This window comes from Sitophilus oryzae, unplaced genomic scaffold, assembly GCF_002938485.1.
Source record: "Sitophilus oryzae breed Bouriz unplaced genomic scaffold, Soryzae_2.0 scaffold_1241_pilon_pilon, whole genome shotgun sequence".
Classification (NCBI taxonomy): Eukaryota; Metazoa; Arthropoda; class Insecta; order Coleoptera; family Curculionidae; genus Sitophilus; species Sitophilus oryzae.
This window is the reverse complement of record NW_022145884.1, coordinates 25,147-48,036: the sequence shown is the minus strand read 5'-3', so window position 1 is coordinate 48,036 and position 22,890 is coordinate 25,147. Positions and strand designations below refer to the sequence as shown.

Below are 22,890 nucleotides of genomic sequence, written 5' to 3'. Positions count from 1 at the left end.
AACAAAAGTGTAGTAATTTATTTTATTTTCCAAAATGTGTACGGTGAAACCTCTATAAATGCATCTACATAAGCATGTTAAATATTATATTTCATGTGGAGACAATATGTGAATTGTTAATAGGTAAGAATATTGTACAAACATAAAAAACTTTTTTTAAAAAAAAAAAAAAAAAAAAAAGTTATATATTTATAATTTCACAAACAATAATATATCTATATTTTTATTTTAGTTTCATATATCTTTCAATACAAATGTTTAATAAAATATTCTAATAGAATAATGAAACTCGTGTAATAATTCTAAAATATACTTTTTTTCTTACTACAAAAATACAAAATGATAAGTAACATGACGAGTAAAAATGTATACATATTGTTAACATTATTTAATTTTAACTCATTTCTTTATTTCTGACTTAAAATGTTTTCAAGAAAAGCATTTTAGCAAGGGGTGTATCACTTGGTTAAAAAATGTAGGTGCATGTACTGCCAAAGTATCATTTTACTGCCAAGTGACTGCCATTGACTGCGAAGAAGACTGCCTACGTCTGCCATATAATTATAGCCGACTGATGCCACCGACTGCCGTTTATTTAGTACCAAAAAATGCGCAATTCCAACAGTGAGACGCCCCTCGCATTTAGTAATCTCTGATACATGTACACATGCATATCACAAAACATTGTTTCTCTGATATACTAAATCAAATAGAAAATTACCATTGCGGAAATAGTGAAAAAAATAAAATTCAAAAACGGAGAGTCTATAGAATCAAATCAATTCATTAGAGTATTGAATATTTTTATGGATATTTTTCTCAAATCACTTGATATTCCTTCCTATTTCTAATAGTCCCTGTGCTTTTGACCTAATCGTCAGCTGTCACTGAATGTGGAAAACTTTGGTAATTATTTCGGGAATCTATCAAGTAGATTATTATTTTAGTTTTGGTTATTTCCGACTGACTACAGAAACATATTTAGTGAGTGTGTATAAAGTAGAGTAATATCCGATTAATCTAGTGCAGAAAAAATAGTCGACAAAAGTGAGCATTTTGTTCCTTTGTGTATAGCGTCTTTCTTTGGTATCATACTAAATAACAAAAAAACACCTAATTCTAATATTGCTAATTTTGATATAGTACATCTCAATTCTGTTCCCGACTTTCCGATGCTACGTCATCATCTTGCTGACTTAAACTACCAAAAAGCGACGGATGGTAATAATTAAAGTAAGGAAACAATTGTACTTGACTAGAGTATTGCTGACATAAACTCAGCATCGACTCCTGTAACATTTTAGGGTATTTCTGTCCCATAGATTTATTGAGCTGATCGTATACAAAGAACTCGTTCTTTCCAGCTTCTGGAAAGTAGCTAGGTTTTTGATATAGAGCTGGCTTTTGTTGAAGGAAGATAGGAATGTCGTCTTTAACTAATACTTTGACTGCCACCTTCCTGGCGTTGGAGTTGAGTAAGTTAGATTCTTGCATTTGGAGCTGTTTCCGCTTGGTCTTGTATCGTCGGTTCTGGTACCATATTTTAACCTGCAAAAAATATAATTTGTTAATTTCCTAAATGTATTTATTTTCATTAATATAAGATAATAATAAAGGAAATGTAAAATATTTAATACTCTCTATACAAGTCCTTCGGGGTTATTTATCCTAGAAAAACTTATCTTGGTCGAAAGCAATAGAAAAATGAAATGCTATAACCATAAATGCAACTGATACCAAATGAATTTCAAATTTATCTTAATTTAAGTTACATAACCTTTCGGTCAGTCAGACTGACTGCCAAGTTAGACCAATATCAACCGCCAGAGCAAACCGGATTCAGATCAAGTTAAAATTAAATTGTTCAAATGTCATATAATAATGGCGGTAGCTGTCATGGAAGTGAGCGATTAAAAAATTATCATAAATATTTTTTTTTTCAAATGGAAACTCTCTTTTTTTATTTCACTAGTGAAAAGATTTTTCAATTCGTTACTTTTTAACTATATATGTTCGTCTACCTAAAATAAATCGTTTTTAAATTATTTAAGATTCAGTTTGAAAACGTATATTTTTCTTGATTTTATTTAGCTGCCTTTGACATTAAGTGTCAAACAGTCAATTTATTTCCATCTGTCAGAAAACGAATTATTTGAATTTCCTATATTATAAATATTGCCTGCCTTAAGAGTGCCCAAGTAGCAATAGTAATTTAAAAAGTGCCCAAGTAGCAAAAAGAAATTCTAAAAGGATTGAACTATTTTATAACAGTCGAATAGCGTTGTCTTAAGGACTGCTTGATTTTATTAAGCGTTGGTTTCGACCATTCTGTTTTTTAATAAAATTTGTCATATTAAACTATTTTCTAGTGGTTTTTATAACGTATCCTATAACGCATTAAACGATCATTTCTTTTAGTATGATGTAACACTTAATAAGACAATGCTATATGATAACAAACACATTATTTTATTAGACTCTTATACCCACCATGTAAGAGTTCTATAATATTCATATAACTAGTAGTCACAAGATCATATAACAGTTACTTAAACTTGTCTTATTAAAGTTGTATTACGTTGTATGATGGAATGTTTAATTGCGTTAAACTACGGTGCTGTATACAACACCAGTTATATAGCCTTATATGATAATATAAGGCTATATAACTGGTGTTGTTGTTATATAATAAATTGTGATTAACAAAATAAATTCGCTGTAATATCTACATTATAAAACTGGTAATGTATAATATAACTTCATTTTAAATTAAATGGTATACCTAGTTATTTATTTTGTTATTGTTGTTGTTGCAAAAGTAATATCTACGTACGAGTATAATCAATCACAGCTATTATGAATTCTGGACAAAGTTGGTAAAAAGTTAACAAACGCAGTGGTAGTTATAAAGAGCATGTAAGAAAAACTCCTCGAAATTACGGCAAATAATCCGAGAATTCCCTGACTTCTCAAAAGCCAAAATCTCGTGTTGTCTGGCTTCTTCAAAGCATTGTTGCCACGTTGATGTAAAAGTTTTACTGTAGTAATGTTTGTATTGTTTTATTGTTGTTTTTCCAAATCCTTAGGTTGCCGCTCACTCGTCGGGCACGCATGAAATGCATTGCGTGCATGAATCCATGAAAATCTGATCATGTTTGTTACCTTAAATACTAATCAAATGAGATTTGGCAACATCTATTTGTCACAAATCTCAATATGTCCAAAATAGTTCTATAGTGCCTGGAAATTCTGCGTAATGATAGATATTTATCCTATACCGTTTTATTTTACAACAAAGACTTATTTAAGGGATTCATTTATAATAAAATGGTTGCATTATAATTCGCCATGTTTAAGGCAGCATTTTTGTATGGCCTATGGCCGCCATTATATGAAGCAAAATTAAAAACATCAAAATAAATTGTAAAATGTTATTTTTGAGCAATTTTTGAACTATTCAGTGATAAGATTCCCACATACAGTAATAAAGTGTTTACTTAAATTAAAAATAAGAATTTTTGAAAATTTTATTTTATTTTATTGTTTAAATTTATATGTAAACCTTAATCGAAATTAAAGCGCTTTAATTTTTTGCCAAATACATACCTATAATCTACCAGTAAAATTTTCGGCGCAACAAAAATTGTCCCTACTTTTCAAACCCTATTAATGATTTTTCATATTACATATTTGTTGTACCTTCTGGCTCTACCCGCCATTTTCATTGTCGAGTAAAGTCTCCTTTTTAACAACCCACATCCTCTAGATTCATTTTACGACACGCTTAAAATATAATTTGCTCCTAATATTCTTCGGTAAAAATAAAATACTCTTGTACCTCGCTAAATGATCAAATGTTTTTATTGTTCTGTTTCTTAGATGTGACCACTAATACACAATAAAACTAGTTTTATAATAGTCATATAACGCTGTGTAAAATAGTTGCATAAGAGTTGTATACCTTTTTATAGAACTTCTATACTACTAAACGGTTGTATAAAATGGGCCTTTTTGGTTGTAAAGCTATCATATTACGGTCATATAGCACGTTATATGAATTGAGGTATCCTATAAAAATTATCACATAGCTGTTTATACAGCCTTTATAAAATAAAATTTGCTACTTGGGTGTATTTATAAAAATAAATATCGTATTTTCTCTCTTTAGTGATATCTAATAGTTATTAATAGATATTAATTATTAATAATAACCGTATGATCGAAAAAAAAACGGTGCAAAATTGGCTTGGAAATGATGATCGATCACATACTGCTTTTTGAACAAAGTGTCACAATATGACATGGCCAGATCAATTGTTTTCAATATCACTTGACGTTCATGGTCGTAGGCTACTCTTTAAAATGAAGAAAAATATACGCTATAAAACTAAATCTTAAATAACTTAAAAACGATTTATTTTAGATATAGGAACATGTATAGTCAAAAAGTTGACGAAACGAATTGAACAGCCTTTTCCCTAGTCAAATAAAAAAGTGGGTTTCCATTTGAAAAAAATGATTTACCTATATGATCATTTTTTAATCGCTCAATTCCATGACAGCTTCGGCCATGCATTATATGACATTCGAACAATTTAATTTTTGAAATGGATAGCCACATGTCTTCTCTTTATAGCACAGTGGCTGTGGTAATCACTAAAATTGATGTTTAGACTGTTTAGACTATACACATATTTTCGCCAGGCAGTTTTTTTCGTCCAAAAATTTTAAATATTTTTTTTCTCAAAAACGGTTAATGTCAGGTATTGAGTGTTTAATATAAAAATTCATAAAAATTTACAGAGAATTTAAGTATATAATAAAAAATGGTGACACCCATTTAAAATAAAAAAGTTGCTATATTGAAAATATTTTTAATCGATAGATCTCGTTGTAAAACAATGATGTGCAAAAAATCTCCGATCTAGATATTGTAGTTGTCTAGAAACTTCTAATGTACGCTCAGTCTGGGACACCCTGTGTATTAACCAATATCAAATAGAAGAAACAACTGCTTATAAGTACATGGGACCGAAATACGTGTAAGCCGCGATAACCAAACTTGCAAGCTCAACAGACGAATAGGACTGACTTGGGCCGCCTATGGACGATTGAAATACATTTTCAAAGGGGCACTTCCGATATGTTTGAACAGAAAGGTATTCAGTGCGAACTACCTGTTAGAACGTATGGTGCGGAGACCCTAACATTAACCAAGAAAAACAGTAAGCAAAATCAGAATAACGCAAAGAGCAATAGAAAGATGTTGGAGCTATCTCTGAGAGACAAAGTACCGAATATCGAAGTACGGGGGGTGGGGGGAGACAGAACAAAAGCCATGGATGCCATGGAAAAAATAAGTACCTACTTTGAAATGGAATTTGGCAGGGCATATTGCAAGGCTAAACGATTACCGATGGACGAAGAAAATAATAGAATGGAGACCACGACATGACGCATTCAGGAGTACAGGCCGTCCTCCAACCAACTGTAAGTAACAAAACAAAGTAAATGGATGCAAATAGCTCAAGATGGGGAGTTACGGAAGCAAACGAGAGAGGTCTGCGTCCAGCCGTGGACTTTAGTGGCTGGTTAATGATGATGATGATGACGATGAACCTTTTGGTCAGTGTATTACCGGCCGTTTTACTGAGCTGATATATTAGAGCATTCTATTCACCCGTGAAAAAGTTGGATGCAGTCAAGCGCGAGACATGGCAGCATCGGCGGTCCATTTGATAAATGGTGGCCAGATTGTGTAAATTTTCATACTTGAATTACTAAAGTTGTTTTTGTTTGATAGAAAAGCGGCTTTTATAAATTTACATTTTTCCAAGGTTCCCTGTGGACAACCCGCCTGATCTTTTCTGATATTTTACATATGAAATAGCCAAGAGAAAGAGAGCATTTTCCTCAGGGTGGTGTGCCAAACGGTCAGTTTTATAATTTGATATAATTTTGTCCAGGGATGTCTCAGAAAAACCATAACGAAGTAAATCCGTTTTAATATTATTTAGTTCAGCATTAAATGATGATTAGTCATTGCATACTTATGGTGTTAGTTCGATGATATAAACTATTTCTTAGTTATATGAGAATGGTCTGATTAAAAACTTAAATACCGCCACGTATGTGTTGATTAGTGGCAATAGATGTCCAATTTCTACTCATTAGAACATCTAAATACGGAAAGTAGAAATAATCTCAACTCAAACATGACTCATATGCATGGAACAACAGACAAAAGATCAGGCGAATAGCCAAACAAAACCGGAAACATCGAAAAAAGAGAAAGAGTGATCTATCCATAGTGACGTAGCGAGGAAGTCGCGGGCTCGTGTTCAAAATTCTTTTGGGTTCCTTGGGCTATATTTTTTTATATCTTAATAATAAAGAGAAACATCTTATATTATTATTATATATATTTGTTTCAAATAAAAGCAATTGCTATATTTCTAACATAAAACATAAAGTAGGTAAAAAAATAATACAAACATTATTTTGGAAATTTTTCTAATATGTCTTCAAGATATTTGTTCTGAATACGGTGAATAAGTTCTGATCTGTGCTTCCTATTGCAATTCTACATCGAAATAGTTGGAAAGTACATATTTCTCTAAAATTTTAAAGTTAGTTTCCGCATCCTATAAACTAGAAAATCTGTTGAATTAACTTATATCCAAATTTTTGTAAAATACATTAATTCGAAAAAATGCCCATTTGTTTCGAGGACATTTTGATTTATTTTTCATCAAAATATAGTTTTCATCGTTTAATCCGTTTAATCTTATCTTTTACTAATAAATCGTGCTGTAAATAATTCAAGATTTTCGGTATTATTTTTTAATTACGTTTCAAAATAAAAATATGGCATAAAACAGAACAGAGCAAACAAACAAAGCTGGCTCTGTATCCATCATGACAGTTATTATGAACAATTTGCAAAAAAAGCACTACAAATAATTCCACTATTTTTATAATCTTAGAAATATTCAGAATACACTCAAGATAATTCATACTTTTAACTGAAATATATTCTTTATTTGACAGTCAACTTACGACTTAAAAAAGCTAATAACTAATAAACGTGCTTACATTTAGTATTTATAGATTTGTATTCAGTTAAGATAAAAAATGAAAATAAAAAAATATCACTTTTGGCCAGGTTTATAAACCAAATACACCTATGTGCGGCCCCGGCGAGGCGGGCGCGGCGTTTGAATATGGTTTGGTTAGGTTAGGTTAGGTTAGTTAATCAGGTAAATTTCCTCTTAATTATCTACTTCCGAATCCTTCTCGCATCTCCGAAATAGCCATATACAATACACGTGATGCATATACGCAAAGTTACTCATCTGTGTATTGTTATATGGCTTTTTAGGAGGTGCGAGATGCGAGCGATATTTGAAGATGCGAGTGGTCAAGAATAGGTCCCCAGAGACGGCGCTGGTTGCCGGAAAGCAGAAACCTGCCTCCACTATGTTCGTACCCTTACTCAGAAGCCGAAGACTCAGGATCGGACTCGGAGGAGATCTTCCTCTTATTTTTTTTGCTAAATAATGTTTCTGTTTTTTGAAATGATAATTTAAGTTTGATTTTCAATATTTTTTTTTACATTTATTTTGTTTAAAAACTTGAAACCAAAGTTATTTTTATATTATAAGAAGAAAAATTTTATTTGATTTTGACTATTGACCCCACAAGAATGTATAATTTGATAATTTATGTTTATTTGTGCTTCTATAAATATAATTTGTGGTTTTTCAATTTTTCCGTTTTTTTTTCCAAGGTATGTAAAAAAACGGTAAAAAACCGTTTTTATTTTCAATTTTTCCCGAAGCGTTAAATCTCTAGTCTGGACACGGTATAATAAATCTCAACTCACCTGCGTCTCAGTCAACTTCAACGCGGCCGCCAAGTCGGCCCGTTCCGGCCCGCTCAGATACCGCTGCTGGCTGAAGCGGCGCTCCAGCTCGAACACCTGCGCGTGCGTGAACGCCGCCCGCGACCTCTTCTTTCGTCCGGCGCCTCCGGAGTCGCGCCCGGACTCGTCCGAGGCCGCGGCGGTGCAGCGATTGGTTGAGGCCGCGGGAGGTGGTGAAGAGTAGCTTGGTGGCGAAGGCGAGCGGGGGCTGGTAGACGGCGAGTCTGGAATGAACAGTGGAGGGGGTGAATGAGAGTGTGGCATAGAGTAACTAAAAGAAGAGTGTGTTTGAAAGATTGTCAAACTTGACCCATAGACAGGGTTGCCACAAGCTACACAATTGTGTAGAGGGTATCCCACTAAGAATAGCTCTCGGCTGTATCTCGGAAAGTATTAGTCGTAGAGCTTGCGGAAAAAAATATTTATAACTAAAGTGAGCATGAGAAATTGCTGGAAATTATTTTCAAGTTTGTAGAGCGGCCGCTAGAGAGCGGAACTGATATTAAAAATAAGAAAAAGGAGTTTTTACACAATTTTGCCTAGATAACGGATACTATAAATAATAGATTCATAATCTTCAGTAAATTTTGCATATTTTTTATTAGAACCATTTTCCCCCTATCTGCTAAAATAAAGTGGTGGGAAGGTTAGATCTGTTTTATTTAAGCATTAATAACTCCGGACTGATGAACGGAATCTAACAACAGGGGCTCGTTTAAAGAGCGTTTCTTACTCTATATTATAGCGTATAAACAATAATAATAAGCTGTTGAATGTAGACGCTAGGGGGCGCTGTCTTACAATTTAACAAACATTGCGCGTTTTTTCAAAAAAATTAAATGCGATAGTTTATATAATTTTAGCTGATAGTAAAGAGTAATAAAAGTTTAAAAAGTCAGCGAAAACCGCATCTTGATATCCTCTTTCAAACCGAAGATATTAGCAAAATTATAATAAATACGAAAAAATAAGCCCATAATTACCTTATTTTTTTTTAATACGGTTACAGTAGCCCTCTTGATTATGACCATTCTAATAAAAAATAAGATAGAAACGATTAGTTTATTCTAAAATCAACAATATACCAGAATACGATAATACCAGATGTATTAATATCTAATAATTAAGATATCAATGATAGTGAATAAGAAAGGACGCCTCAGTGAAGTCATGGTAGGCTTTGGAAAAAAGATGTTTTTGACGTAATAGTATAAACGTCAAAGAGTTATTAAATCAACATTTTGATAGCCTTGGCAGCGTTTTTTCTCTTTTGAAGAAAGGCATTTTTAGAAAAGCAATCAGAAGATAAAAAACGCTGTTGAGACAATCAAATTGTTGATATAATAATATTTTGAGATTTTCAGTTTAAACTATCTCTTTAAAAGCAACTTTTTTCCAAAGCTTACCATGAATTCTCTGAGGCGTCGTTTCTTAGTCACCTCTCATTGATATCTTAATTATTAGATGTTAATACACTTACTATATTATGGTATTCTGGTACATTGTCGATTTTTTGAATGAAATAATCTTTCCTATCTTATTTTTTATTAGAAAGGCCATAATCAAGAGGGCTAGGGAGGCTGTGTTAGAAAGATAAGGTAGTTAAGGGCCTATTTTTTCGTATTTATTATAATTTTGCTAAAAACTTTGGTTTGAAAAAAGATATCATGATGCGGTTTTCGCTGAATTTTTAAACTTTTAGTACTCTTTATTAGCTAAAATTACATATACTATCGCATTTAATTTTTTTGAAAAAACGCGCAATTTTTATTAAATTGTAAGACAGCGCCCCCTAGCGTCTACATTCAACAGCTTAATATTACTGTTTATATGGTATAATATCGAGTAAGAAACGCTCTTTTAAACGAGCCCCCACTTATTGGATTCTGATCAACCAGTCCGGAGTTATTAACATTTAAATATAAACAGATCTAAGCTTCCCCCACCACTTTATTTTGGCAGATAGGGGAAAATGGTTCTAACAAAAAATATGCAAAATTTACTGAAGATTATGAATCTATTATTTATAGTATCCGTTATCTAGGCAAAATTGTGTAAAAACTCCTTTTTCTTATTTTTAATAGCAGTTGCACCCTCTAGCGGCCGCTCTACAAACTAGAAAATAATTTCCAGCAATTTCTCATGCTCTGTTTAGTTATAAATATTTTTTTCCGCAAGCTCTACGACTAATACTTTCCGAGATACAGCCGAGAGCTATTCTTATTGGGACACCCGGTACTTACACATTGGCTTCAATGATTGCACAGCTACACCACAATCCCCTGAGCTACACATTTTGAGAATTTACATATTTCGTACAAAAAATAACAGCAGAACAGTAAATCAGCTGAAGTTATCTAAAAAGTTAGTACATAAAAAGTTATGTAAAAGTTAGTACATAAAAAGAAGCCGCAATGTTAACGTATACTTTAAAATTTGAACTAAGAAATATCATGTTCCATAATCAGTATTCAAGTGTTCAGTAAAATGTCAGAGTATGCACTGGGTCGTGAGTCAATGGTCAATAGACAATAGCCAAAAACGGTAAATAGACAGGATTGCTTAATTCTTTAAATAATACATAATACGTACTTTGGCCGAATTTCACTGCTCAATTACGTCACTTTAGTTCACAGTCTCACTTCCACTCGTCTGCATAGGTGAATATTATTCAATTCCTATTTCAGCATGGACTGCAGTTTCTATGGACAAATTTGGCCGATTAAACAGTCCTGAATAGTTTACAGTTTTTAGTTAACCGATCTAATTTGTCCATAAAATCGTTAGTTTCGCGGCATCAATTTTAACGTCACTGCAATCCTTGCTGGCATGACAGGAAATAAAATGGGAAATGACTAAATTGGCGTATACAAACGAGTGGAGGTGAGACTCTTAATCATGCTTTAAAATTTGGCGAACATACGTCTTATTCCATAGTTTACATTTATTGGTCTTGGATACTACACAATACCAAACATGTTTATGGTCCAGTTCTGCACAATCAAAATTGTTGTTGTGGTAATCCTGCCCATAGATAAATGAAACAAGTTTAGATTGGAAAGTGCCCATAAGGACAATGTAAATACTAAATACTATCTGGCGCTTTTGTTATAACTAGCTTTTTCCGGAATAATGTCGCCAAATATATTATTCTTTTAATTTTATATATTATTCTTTTAATTTTATAAATAAACCACAGTGTGTTGCATATAAGAAAGTCAATTTTAAATAAAGCCATGATGGTTTTTGCAGTTCACAGTTCCCACAGCTTTTTAAGTTTTTAACGCCACTTTTTCACAATTATTACTGGTTTGAGTAAATAAAACTTAAATTACAGTCACAAGATAGCAATAATTGCTTTGAAAATGGACGCTTTAAACACTTTTTGGTATTTTTACAATGAGGGCGGTTTAAATTATAAAATTTTTCGAAAATTATAAAGATTTTATAATTTTTGAAGATTCTAACTTTGACAAGAGAAAATTCTTTCTGTTCTTGTTTGCGGTTGTTCTTAGCAACCGCTATAGCAGCGCCAGATCCCGTACAACGTATGCGCCCCAAAACAATTATACGTTTAGCTTTAGCGGAAAGCCGAGCATTTCAATCTAAAGTTATTTCCTTTATCTATGACTTGACCATAATGTTGCATAGTTCTGTTAGGGCTCCAGAGTGGCGTTACCTGCTACTTGCTACCTGTCAGATCTCATGAGAAGATTGACAAGTGACGTGACAGCAAATTATTTAAACTTTGTTTTGTGCGTAGAGAACCTATGGAGAAAGTTATATCAGAGACCTTATACTTGCTTATTACGTGATTGGTAAAATGGATTGATTAAATAAAATCATGTAAAATACTATGAAGCCGATGATGTGATTTAAATACGATCCAGGAAAGTGTACCAAGCAAAGCAAATTTGATATAGAAAATCATTTCCCATCTCTTCATTTAGAAACTCTAATTCAAATAAAAATATTGAAAAAACCATAATTTCTTCTTTAATCACGATTTTTAAATTCCACTGGTAAAAGTAATAATAACTGACTAAAATATATTCATCATTAAGTAGAGGAAATTTCCATTTCGTACCACCTGAAGTGGTAAGTACCTGTGACGTTCTTCAACGAACAGACATTAGCGTAATACTTATACCAAAAATAAAACACTAAACGTAACTTAAACTATGTTTTTAATATGATATCGAATAAGCTGTAGAGTGAATTGCCCTCTTCAAGCCAATATATGCACTTCACATGTTAAGAAAAAGTACTACATAAATAAAGTAACGAGAAAGAAAACACATTTAAAGCCTTTTCATTTAAATTATTTGTGCAAAATAACATGTGCGATATTTCATTGAATAAAGTGATAGGGAGTACACGAAAAAGTTCCTATATAATTATTCTAAAAGTGTTGGGAAGTGTAATTTATAAAAATTGTAAAAAAATTAAAAGGTATATATTTTGATATTTCCAAAAGGTCTATAACTATTATAATTTATTACTCAAACTAATAAAACTTTTTAGGTGAATTCAATTACGGTAGCGAGCATAGTTTTAAGCAACGGTTTTGCTAGTGGGAATATAACTGGGGCTATTTAGGCTATAACGAATTTTTTTAAACGTACATAATTATAATTTTAGAAAATGTTCATAAAAAAATTAAGCACTGGTTGGTTAAAAAAAAATGAAAACCGTTATAATATTGATCAAATTATATTTTATCCCCTCATAGTAAAAACCTATTTAATTTTTTGATTATCTAATAGGAATAGGCAAGCTATAAAATATGTTCCAGGAGAATGTTATTGAATGTTATTACTTTTCCTATCTTATGAAATCGCACCCATCAACCACTCAATTACGCCCTACTTTACGTAATAACATTTTTTCGGTAATTTTATTAACATTTGATATTGTTAGAAGTTACAACACAACGCGATGCCCAGTTCGGGTTCTTTTTCACTTAAATTGGAAATTCGTACCTGAGAAGTATAGAATTTTAATAACTGCACTAGTAAAAACCAAAATATTTAAATATTGTGATTTTATCACAATATTGAGATCTTGATTTCAATATTATTTAAATTAAATAAAGTGGGCGAACAGTTGTGATTTCTGCCATATGGGGCGCTGCTGTCGGAATTTAAAAACATTGGTTGAAATGCATCAAGCCTATATGTACATATATGACACCTCATATAACAAATAGTGACCTCTGTCTATAGAGATAGAAGTCAATATCTGGGACTTGAAGTGTCCCATGTCACGCATCTTTATAACTTATTTGTAATAATTGATATCTACTGTAAATCTGTGGCATATTAGATATTACAGAATAGAAATTCAATGGAAAATAGTTAAGAAAATTGCATAATCAAATCTGAAAATATGTTGAAATATATAGAAAACACTTAAACATGAGCAAAAATATAGAAAACAATTTATTGGTCTCAATCATTGAGAAGAAAGAAGATTGAGAAAAAAACACTTCATTTCACCGTTAGCCGGTACGAAGTGAGCTGGCTAATCTAGTCTTGAATAAAAATGGCCAATGAATTGAATGACCTTGGGATGAAAACATACAAACACTTAAAAGTTGAAGTGGGATATCTCCCCAATCACCGTATAGGCTAAACATAACCCCGACTAAAATGGGCTGGTCACGTATGCAGAATGCAAGAAAACCGCATACCAAAATCACTATTTTACGGTGAGCTTGTAGATGGTAAGAGGAGGCCGGGTGGACAACTCAAAAGCTACAAGGACATTTTCCACGAAAACTTAAAGGGGATTAACGTGCAGAATGAGTGGGAATAGCAGCTCACAATAGAACTCAATGGAGAAGAATTGTAAACTCAGTTAACAGCGAGAACCAAAAAGTTAAGAGGCAACAAAGCAATGAGATTTCTGAATGTCCGGAGTGCGGTAGACAAATAAGACCACGTATTGGGCTTTTCAGTCACAGAAAAGCTCATGAAAGAAAACGCCTTGCGTGACCATCTTCTGATACGTGTCAAATACTCGTCAGCGAGTAATGGCAGTATGTATGTACAGTACGTTTGTCCGTTCTGTAGCTACGGGGTATCCGTGAGAGGGGAAACGATATTCTCTCGATGTTTTTCGTAAAAAATTAGACGACGCGTCCCATCAATAAAAATTCGACAAATTTGCAAGTAGCCAATAAAATGAGTGGGCGGAGAGATTTGCGGTGACGTACTCGTCAAGTCGACGTATAAAATATATTGCTGTTTATTTAAATGTTTTTTGTCCGCATTCCTTTCATAGACACAGATCCAGCAGACGTACTGTATGTATGTATAGGCTAAAAGAAAATTTAATATATAAATCAATAAAAACATGACTACATTTTGAAACAATTCAAATGCGAAACTAATTTTATATTATAGGCAGAATTCATTAGACACCAACTAAAAATTTTAATCATACCATTATCATCTAAGTGAAGATGAAAAAGAGGCAATGATTCAGTGACAAGTGTTTGGTTGCTATGTATACCGCGTCGGCATTTCTCGCCTTGGGTGTGGATTTTCGAGTGTACGAAGAGTACGGTGAATAAGCTCAGTACAATGAGATGTACTGAGTAACGAAAGACGAGCAAATATTTTTCCTATCGCATGAAATCTAGCGTCTTATTAAGTGGATATATAATAAAAACTTTGCATTTTTCTCTCTCTGACTTACTAGATCACTAGACTCTTATACATGAAGCTATCAGCGCAAAAACGGTCTAACCCCAAAAAACTTGTTCTTTCAACCCCAAAAATTCATGTCGAAAACTCGAAATAAAATTTAGTGACAATAACGCTACTAGTTTAATTTTCGAACAATATTTTGATATGCTGCAAATATTTGCCTAAAGACCTAATGAACTAAAATTTAGACATAAAAGTATATGTCAAAATAAAACACTAAAATCACCACAATACACCAAAACACTTTCACTTTTACACATGTTAGCATCATCAGCAGATGATTGACAGATGCTAACATGGTTAGCGAAACGCGCGTCAGAGTCAATCTGCGATAGTCCCGTTGGTTTAAAAATAAATGGCATTCCAATTAATAATATCCGATATGCGGATGACACAGTGATATTGGCAGACAATGCAAATGATCTCCAAATCCTTCTAAATAAGGTTAACAGTGAAATTCAAAGACTGGGTTTAAACATTAATACTACAAAAACTAAATTTATGGCTGTTAGCAGAAACAATATTCCGAACACCAGAATTTACTTAAATGGAGAGGTCATCCAGCAGGTCACACAATTTAAATATTTGGGATGCATGGTTAACGAAACGTGGGATCCAGATCAGGAGATCAAATGCAGGATCGAACAAGCAAGATCTACTTTTCTGACACTGCGAAGATTTCTCACAGATAGAAATTTGAACTTCGGCCTTAGATACAGAATGGTGAAGGGCTATGTCTGGTCCGTTTTATTATATGGTGTGGAAGCATGGACACTGAAGGTAGCAACAATAAACTGAATTGAAGCCTTCGAAATGTGGACCCTACGACGAATGCTAAGAGTGCCCTAGACCGACCGTGTGAGGAATGAAGACATTATCAGAAGAGCTAGTCTGGAACAACGTGAACTCTTCCAAATCATCAAGAAGAGGAAAATAGCCTATTTGGGACAGATACTACGTGGAGAACGCTATCACTTTCAGCGTCTGATTCTCCAGGGTAAAATAGAGGGGGGCAAAAGGGGAATAGGTCAAAGGAAGCTATCCTGGCTGAGAAATATTTGTCATTGGACAGGCATACAGGACTTCCAAGCACTCCAAGTCGCTGCAGTTAACAGAACCATCTGATGAGGAAGAAAAAGATGAACGCCTACGCAGGAATCTGCACGGCATGCGGCACCTTAAGAAGAAGATGTGGGAGCACGTTAATAAATTGTATTTTTACTTCCTTTAAACTTTATTTGTCTTATGAAAAACTGCTTCAATAAACAATAGACGAGACAATCATCCCAAATATTCCACAAAATAAATTCCTATGTAACTATGCAAATAAGAACCTCATTTCGAAGCAGATCAAACAAGAAACGGAAGATGCGGAAAACGCAGTAAATGCGGCAATAATAATAGATCTTCTTATTCGTCTATTTTATCTCTTCTCTTCTATTAGTACAGTCATTTTGAGGACTATAGTAATAGTTATAGATGAATGATAAAAATAATTAATTAACAATTAAAAACTTTAAAGATTATTAATAACAAAATAATAACAATGATAATTTTGTTACTATAGATACTCCTGCCAACACAATACCTGTAAGAATCATTACCTCTAATAGCTTTTTCGATCATGCAGAAAGTCCATTATTATAGTTCCTCATTATAACACGGTCGATGTAGATCCATGTCGCTAATGTGTCCGATCTGAAGAAAAAGTAGCTTTTGTTGGTATAGAAACGGCGGCAATTACGAAAATTGAGTAACCCAAGTGTCAAAAGCTTTTAGCTTAAAAGCAGCTCGCGAGGATCCGGTGGTAGTCGGTGTCGTACACCGATTTTATAATAATAGCGGTCACGCCAAATCGCGGCCTTTGGCGGATGGTGGCGTGTAAAATTTGTCGAAGCACGTCATTTGTGGATTTCTTTAAATTATTTTTCTATATATAGTGTGATATAAGGTGAAAACAATACAACAAAAGGAATATAACCTTGAGTTCTAATAAAACAGGCACTTGGTTATTTTGTTACATAGTTATATATTTTTACATAGTTATTTTGTTCCACTTATTTCTATCTTTGCCTTTATTCGCCACTCATTAACTTTTATCCTTCTCAAGTCATTTTCAAAATCTTTTTTCGATCCGGTTCTCGGTCTACACCTCCTTCTCTTTCCACCTATTTTACGTCTCATTATCATTTTAGAAACTATTGTTAATCCATACTTTCAATATGTCCTAGTCATCTCAGTCTTTGTGCTTTTGCTATTCATGTTATACTGGGTGCACGATATAGTTGCTTTATTTCTTCGTTTGTTCTTCTAGTCCACCATGTTGTTTATCTTCTTTTCTCCAAAAATGTTTCACAGTATTTTCCTTTCCCAAATTTCTAGCTTCGAATTTTCCGATGCATTGAGGGCCCACGTTTTACATGCATATACTACATATACTACTAATGGCCATACCATATTTTGTCGTACAGACTTTTTAACTTCTAGAAATGTTTTGCTCTAGAATTTTTTTTTAACTCTTAATAATTCTCTGTAGTGCGCTTCCACATCTATTTCCTGTCATTATTGTTGACATAATTTCCTAGATATTATGTTAATGTATCTACATCCTCAAACTGGTATCGTTTCAGCCTCTCAAAATTTATTTGTAAACATGTTCAAAACAGGAACATAAAAATAGATTTATTACTTATCAGTCTAATATATAAATATAGCAGGGTCATCGTAGATGTAGATTTCAGTCGTTTATGGCTAATGGCTTGAGGTCTCTTATCACTCAAACTTGCTTAGAGTGGGCTTGGTCTTGCACTAAAATCAAAACCAACACCAAAACCGACAAGGGCAGGGCTTACGCAAAGCCAAGAACCACCATATAAGACTTTTTTATTTTTACATTTTTATTGACATCTCATTTTGCATAGATAAAAACTAAAAAAATATGAAATTTTTATTTACTTTTATTACCCTTACTCCTATAATTTATTAAATAAAAAAATCATCATACAAATATTGTTCCATTACATAAAGTTTCATTTGCATTAAGTTGCTTGAATAACTAAAAACTATGCTGTCTATATTGTCCAAATACACTGTGGTACTAAATGCAAAATGGTCGAGTTTCAACAGCTCATGTAGAACATATCCAGCATTTTGGTCGCTGTTTAGGAGTCGCTTTTTGCTGTCAGGGGTAGTTTTCAGAAATTTGGCGCGATTGCTAGCTGCAAAATAGTCTACAGTTAAAATGCGGCAATTTTGCAGCTAATAGTTTGTGTCAAGAAAACCTATGCTATCCATTAGTTATTTTCCTGCTTTAGGCGCGATTCCCACTATAACGTACCGTCACGTTACAACGACGCGACGCGACGGCGACGTTACAGGTAGTGTGAATATGTTCATTGTTGGCCATTTAAGATTATTTACCTGTGGCCGGCGGCAAATTATTTGACTTTTTATTATCTAAATAAAAAATGAAAGTTCCCATCTGTCAATTATAAGTGTGGAACCCTGTGGACCCTGTGGAATATCCCCTGTGCAATGGACCCTGTGGAATATCTTAAGACAGCAAGGAATTTAAAAATTATTTAATCGTCTAGATACATCCTTTCTCGATAGTTTGCTTTTTGGTTCATCTAAATAGCTTTATTTTTTGAGATATTCGCTTTTGCAGAAGACACTAACAGTTTTTCGTAATTTTTGCTTTAAAACCATGTCTTTGCTTTTTGGTCCTAGTCAACAGATCTAGTAAGTTGTGGTCCCAAAGCAGGCCTTCTTGACATAAGATTTGCTTCGTTTAATCTTCTTCGTTAACCTTAGGTGCAATTCATTATTGTAAATTTGAAAAGCTGGCAAACGGCGCGGCGGTTTCTTAGTGGTAAACTTACAATTAGTAAATTGTGGTAAAGTCAATTGTCTCGATTCAAAGTCCTCATACGAAGGTTCCTCGACGTCTAGCATATGAACTTCTCTCGAGGAAGCGACTGCACTGTACTTCGTGCAGATCTAAATCTGTTAGCGACATAATTTTGATCTCTATGAACTTCAGTTAAAGGAACTACAGTAGATACAACTTCTGGACTTAAAACTGCTAGAGTAAGTGCCCAACAGCCAGCAGACAATAATAATATGATTTTTCAATAACAGTGACATTACATAAATTATAAATACTATTTCATAGGTCTGTTGACTGGAACCAAAAGCAAAGGCATGGTTTTAATGAAAAAATTACGAAAAAATGTTAGTGTCTTCTTCAAAAGCGAAAATGTCCAAAAAAATATAGCTATTGTGATGTACCAAAAAGTAAACTATCGAGAAAACATGCACCTAAATGATAAAATAATTTTTAAATTTCTTGCTTTTTTAACACTCCACAGGGCGCGGGCGTTTCAAACTTCAAACAACAAAATAACAACATTTTGTGTTTCCTCGTTTAAGTGGCAGATGGGAAGTTTAATTTTTTATTTAGAAAGAGATACTAAAATCTGGGTTGTTAATTAAATAACAAAGTTTGTAACTTTTTAATTTGTAATCCGATTTTTTTGTGATTATGGTATTAGTTCATAGAGAATTTCTTTGCATTATTTTTTATTATTATAATGGCTTATATATTTCGGTTAGGTGAGATTATACCGGGGTAACTCAAAACTTTGTTTTTTGCAATAAATTCAAAACACCCTATGGAAAAATGGGACGGACATTTTGGATTTGGAAAAAACACTTTCCTATTATTTTAGATGTATACCTAATATTTCATTTTTTGAATTATCCTATTATCTCTATTATTTTATGAGCTACACATTTTTAAATAAAGTACAGATATTTTTACAATCTTGAATTTGTTGAAAATGGAATTTATACTGGTGCATGATAATGCCAGGCCCCACGTTGCGCGGTGTAACGTGTTAGGAGTACGAGTAGTTAACGAGTACCCGAATGAGGTTGGACTACGAACATTGGAATGGCCTCCTTGTAGTCCCGACCTCAGTCCAACCGAACACTTATGCGATGAACTTAAAAGAGCTGTTCATCGTCGTCCTATTCCACCACAAAGTTTACAAAAGCTATGGATACCATTAACTGAGATTCATCGGTGAATGCTAGCCTTAGCTCATGTAAAGGGTTTTCTTGATCTATGGCTTGATATTCATCATACTATAGATCAAGAAAAAATAACTACCCCTATTCATTCATTCGATACGTGGAAGACCTCGAGTTGTTATTGCTACGAGAGGTGGACATATAGACGTTATTAAAATTATTATAAAATTATTGTTTCTGTCAATAAAAGAATATCTGAAATTAATACTTTGCTTAAAAATGTGTAGCCCATAAAAGAATAGAGATACTGGGATAATTCAAAAAATGAAATGTTAGGAATACATCTAAGATTACAGGAAAGTGTTTTTATCCAAAATGCCCGTCTCATTTTATCCATAGGGTGTTTTGAGTTTATTGCAAAAAAACTCACCTAAACGAAGAATATAAGCCATTAAAATAATAAAATATAATGCCAATAAATTTATCTTGACTCTGATACCATAATCATAAAAATCGAATTACAAAATAAAACGTTATGAAAGATCAAACTTAGTCAAATTTTTAATGTGGCGGAATTTTGTGCCGGGGAGTATAGTTAAAAACAATATAGTTAAACTAATTTACCTATATTTGTTCGATGAACTTTGGACATGTCCAGTGCAGACTCTTGCAGTTCCTCATCGTCTTCAATTTTCTGTCCACATTTCTGATTCAAAATATCGTTTATAGAAAACGGCGTCACCATTTTGGCGAGGCATGGATTTCACTTTAAGTAAATTGACACACCACCTCTTCCATTATTAATTTCCTTAATTTTATAAAAGTCTCTAACGCGACGTAAGAGCCCTAAAACTATTAGAACTCTTTTGCTTTTCTTTGAGCGACGTCTGTAATAGAACTAGCGGACCGGCCTCAATGAAACGACTCGACACACCACTCGCGTGGGCTAAGTAAATCACGGTCTGACAGCTCTCGCTCTAAGCCACGCGTTTCAGCATTTTTCCTCTTTGTCTGTCAACATATTTTAAGCCGGCCGGGGGGTGGAGCTTAAGGAATCGAAGAAAATCTGTCGTATCGTCAAGAAAAGTTTTGATTATTTCCCTAAGCTGACTTCCATTGATAGATTATTTTTAGTGATTTTAAAGGATAGGAGAGTCTCAGCTAATCCGGCTTTTTGATTTCGTTATTGATTGGTTTAGATTCCTTGGGAAAATGAGGCGAAATTGTTTATTGGCCAGTCGTTTTCGATTTCTTTCGAATTATGTTGTTTTTTTTTTATTTGCCGGATCGTTACGGTTCTTTGGATATACGGAGTGAGTCAAAATATCTAGAACGATAATTTTAAGCATTTATTGACCTTACTGGGATACATAATAACAGATATTATTATTACGGCTGGTACCCGCTAATTATAGATCTGTTGAGACCCTATTTTTTGAGTTATAACTCAACACACAGTCTCAGTACTTTGACAAAAGCCAGTATGTGAAACGGTTTTTTATAGAGGTTAGTTCTCCATCTCCGATATCAGTTGTATTAAAGTTTATGGCACGAATGATTTGTAAATCTGGTGCATTCTACTTCATTGAAGAGGTATTTTAGTATTTCTCCATTTAACCCACAGGAATCTGCATTGGCCGTTATTGTTTAGAAGCTGAAATCTATTGAGAATTTGGTGAGGTAGGCAATCTCCACCCATTAGAAGCCCAGTGACAATCCAAAGATTTTTTTTTTTTTTTTAATGATATTTTTGAAATGTTGTGCTACCGGAGAATTCTAAAAATTTCTTCGAGTGCCTTAAACCGTTGAAGGATTCCCATTCAGGTTACGAGGCCAGTGTCTTCCGGGTTCTTGAGTTCTGCTTTTAAGGTTGGTTTTCCATGCATGGAAAGCAAAAGGGTTCTAGTCTTTTTAATGGAGAGTTCGCTCTATTTCTAGCTAGACAATTTACTTTCTCATAACCTTCTATAACTTGGTGGACTGGCATCAGGAGTGAGGAGACAACTTTATTTTCTTTGCCAAATTTCATCTTCCCTAGGCATTCTTTGACCCACTTCAAATTGATTGTTACTGAATTGATCGCTCTTAAGGTTGCTTGACAATCGGATAAGATCGCTATTAGAACCACTTACTGACATTCGATTGGGCTCAAATTTGGTATTACTGTGTATGTTTGGTGATAATGCAATGTTATGGTACCATGGAGCTGGTCTGAAGATGGAGTCGGAAGGCCATATGAACTTCTAGCCTAGCCCTAAGAGTCGAATAAATATTTTTAGGGCTCCTTATAGAAAGAATTAGACATTTCTTAAATACCAAAAAAAATGCCTTGCAACTATGATGCATAAATTGAAATGTACTGATTAAGAAAAAGTAAAAAGTTAAAATAAAGGTATTTTTTAGCCCCCCATCAAGCGGGCGCGTCACAAAAGTATTCTGTGCAACAGAATTTTACTAATTTTGTTTAAGACAAAATATCCATTGGACATATAGTTTGGTGCCATTAAAATATTCTTATTTGAGATGTTGACATCTTGGGCCATAGTAGTTGCATAACCAACGATTTTGATTCAGTAGCAATTCTGTCGTAAACTTGTCAACTACAAAATTTGCGGTACTCCGTGCCGCTACGCGTCCGATTATGTAAGTAAATGGTTATCATATGTTATTTTAATTATTTTTGCTTTATTTAGTAATATATAATATCATATGGAAACACAGCAAGAACTCCGAACAATTTACATGAAATTTGTCAGCATATTCTACAGAATATATTTTTTTTATGTATGTATATGTATTTAATATGAATGTTTGGTTTCGGAGATACAGAGCGTAGAGATAGGTTAGGTTAGGTTTCATTTTTATTTTGATTTTTTTCAAATAATTTATAATTTATGAACTAGCGATATTTGGATGAAAATTGGTGTCTGGGTGTTTTTGACATGAAATTTTGTTTCGATGTCCATTGTCATCACGCAGGGGGCGCCATCTACCTCGGACATAATCATTTAAACCAAACTAATTGTAAAGAGGCATACATTTTTCGTCAATTTTTACTTAAAAAATGGCTCTTGGTAAATCCTTTACGAGGGAAAAATATTCTCAAGATATTTAGAATGGAAATAGTCAATACGTGCCATTAATAAAATAATAATTTTAAATTGTTAATTAATTTTTTTGATTTCTTTTATAATAATCTGTTAAATATATGTTATACTT

General features: G+C 33.3%; 1 protein-coding gene across 1 annotated transcript; it reads right to left on the bottom strand.

Annotated features, from left to right (window-relative positions):
- Positions 1-806: 806 nt before the first annotated feature.
- Positions 807-20,416, bottom strand: LOC115874195 (homeobox protein zampogna-like). Its single transcript, XM_030889292.1, has 3 exons — positions 20,296-20,416; positions 7,886-8,148; positions 807-1,548 (listed from the first exon to the last, which is right to left on the bottom strand). Exons 1-3 carry the CDS (start codon positions 20,414-20,416, stop codon positions 1,150-1,152), a joined length of 783 nt encoding a protein of 260 aa, XP_030745152.1. The 3' UTR covers positions 807-1,149.
- Between the last annotated feature and the right edge of the window lie 2,474 nt (positions 20,417-22,890).

What these genes read in the sequence shown, in the direction of transcription:
- LOC115874195 (XM_030889292.1), bottom strand. Translation starts at nt 20,416, where the DNA reads ATGGTGACGCCGTTTTCTATAAACGATATTTTGAATCAGAAATGTGGA. An exon ending in AGTTCATCGAACAAATATAG is followed by an intron (nt 8,149 to 20,295) that starts GTAAATTAGTTT and finishes TGTTCATTCCAG; the next exon opens with ACTCGCCGTCTACCAGCCCC. An exon ending in TGAAGTTGACTGAGACGCAG is followed by an intron (nt 1,549 to 7,885) that starts GTGAGTTGAGAT and finishes TATTTTTTGCAG; the next exon opens with GTTAAAATATGGTACCAGAA.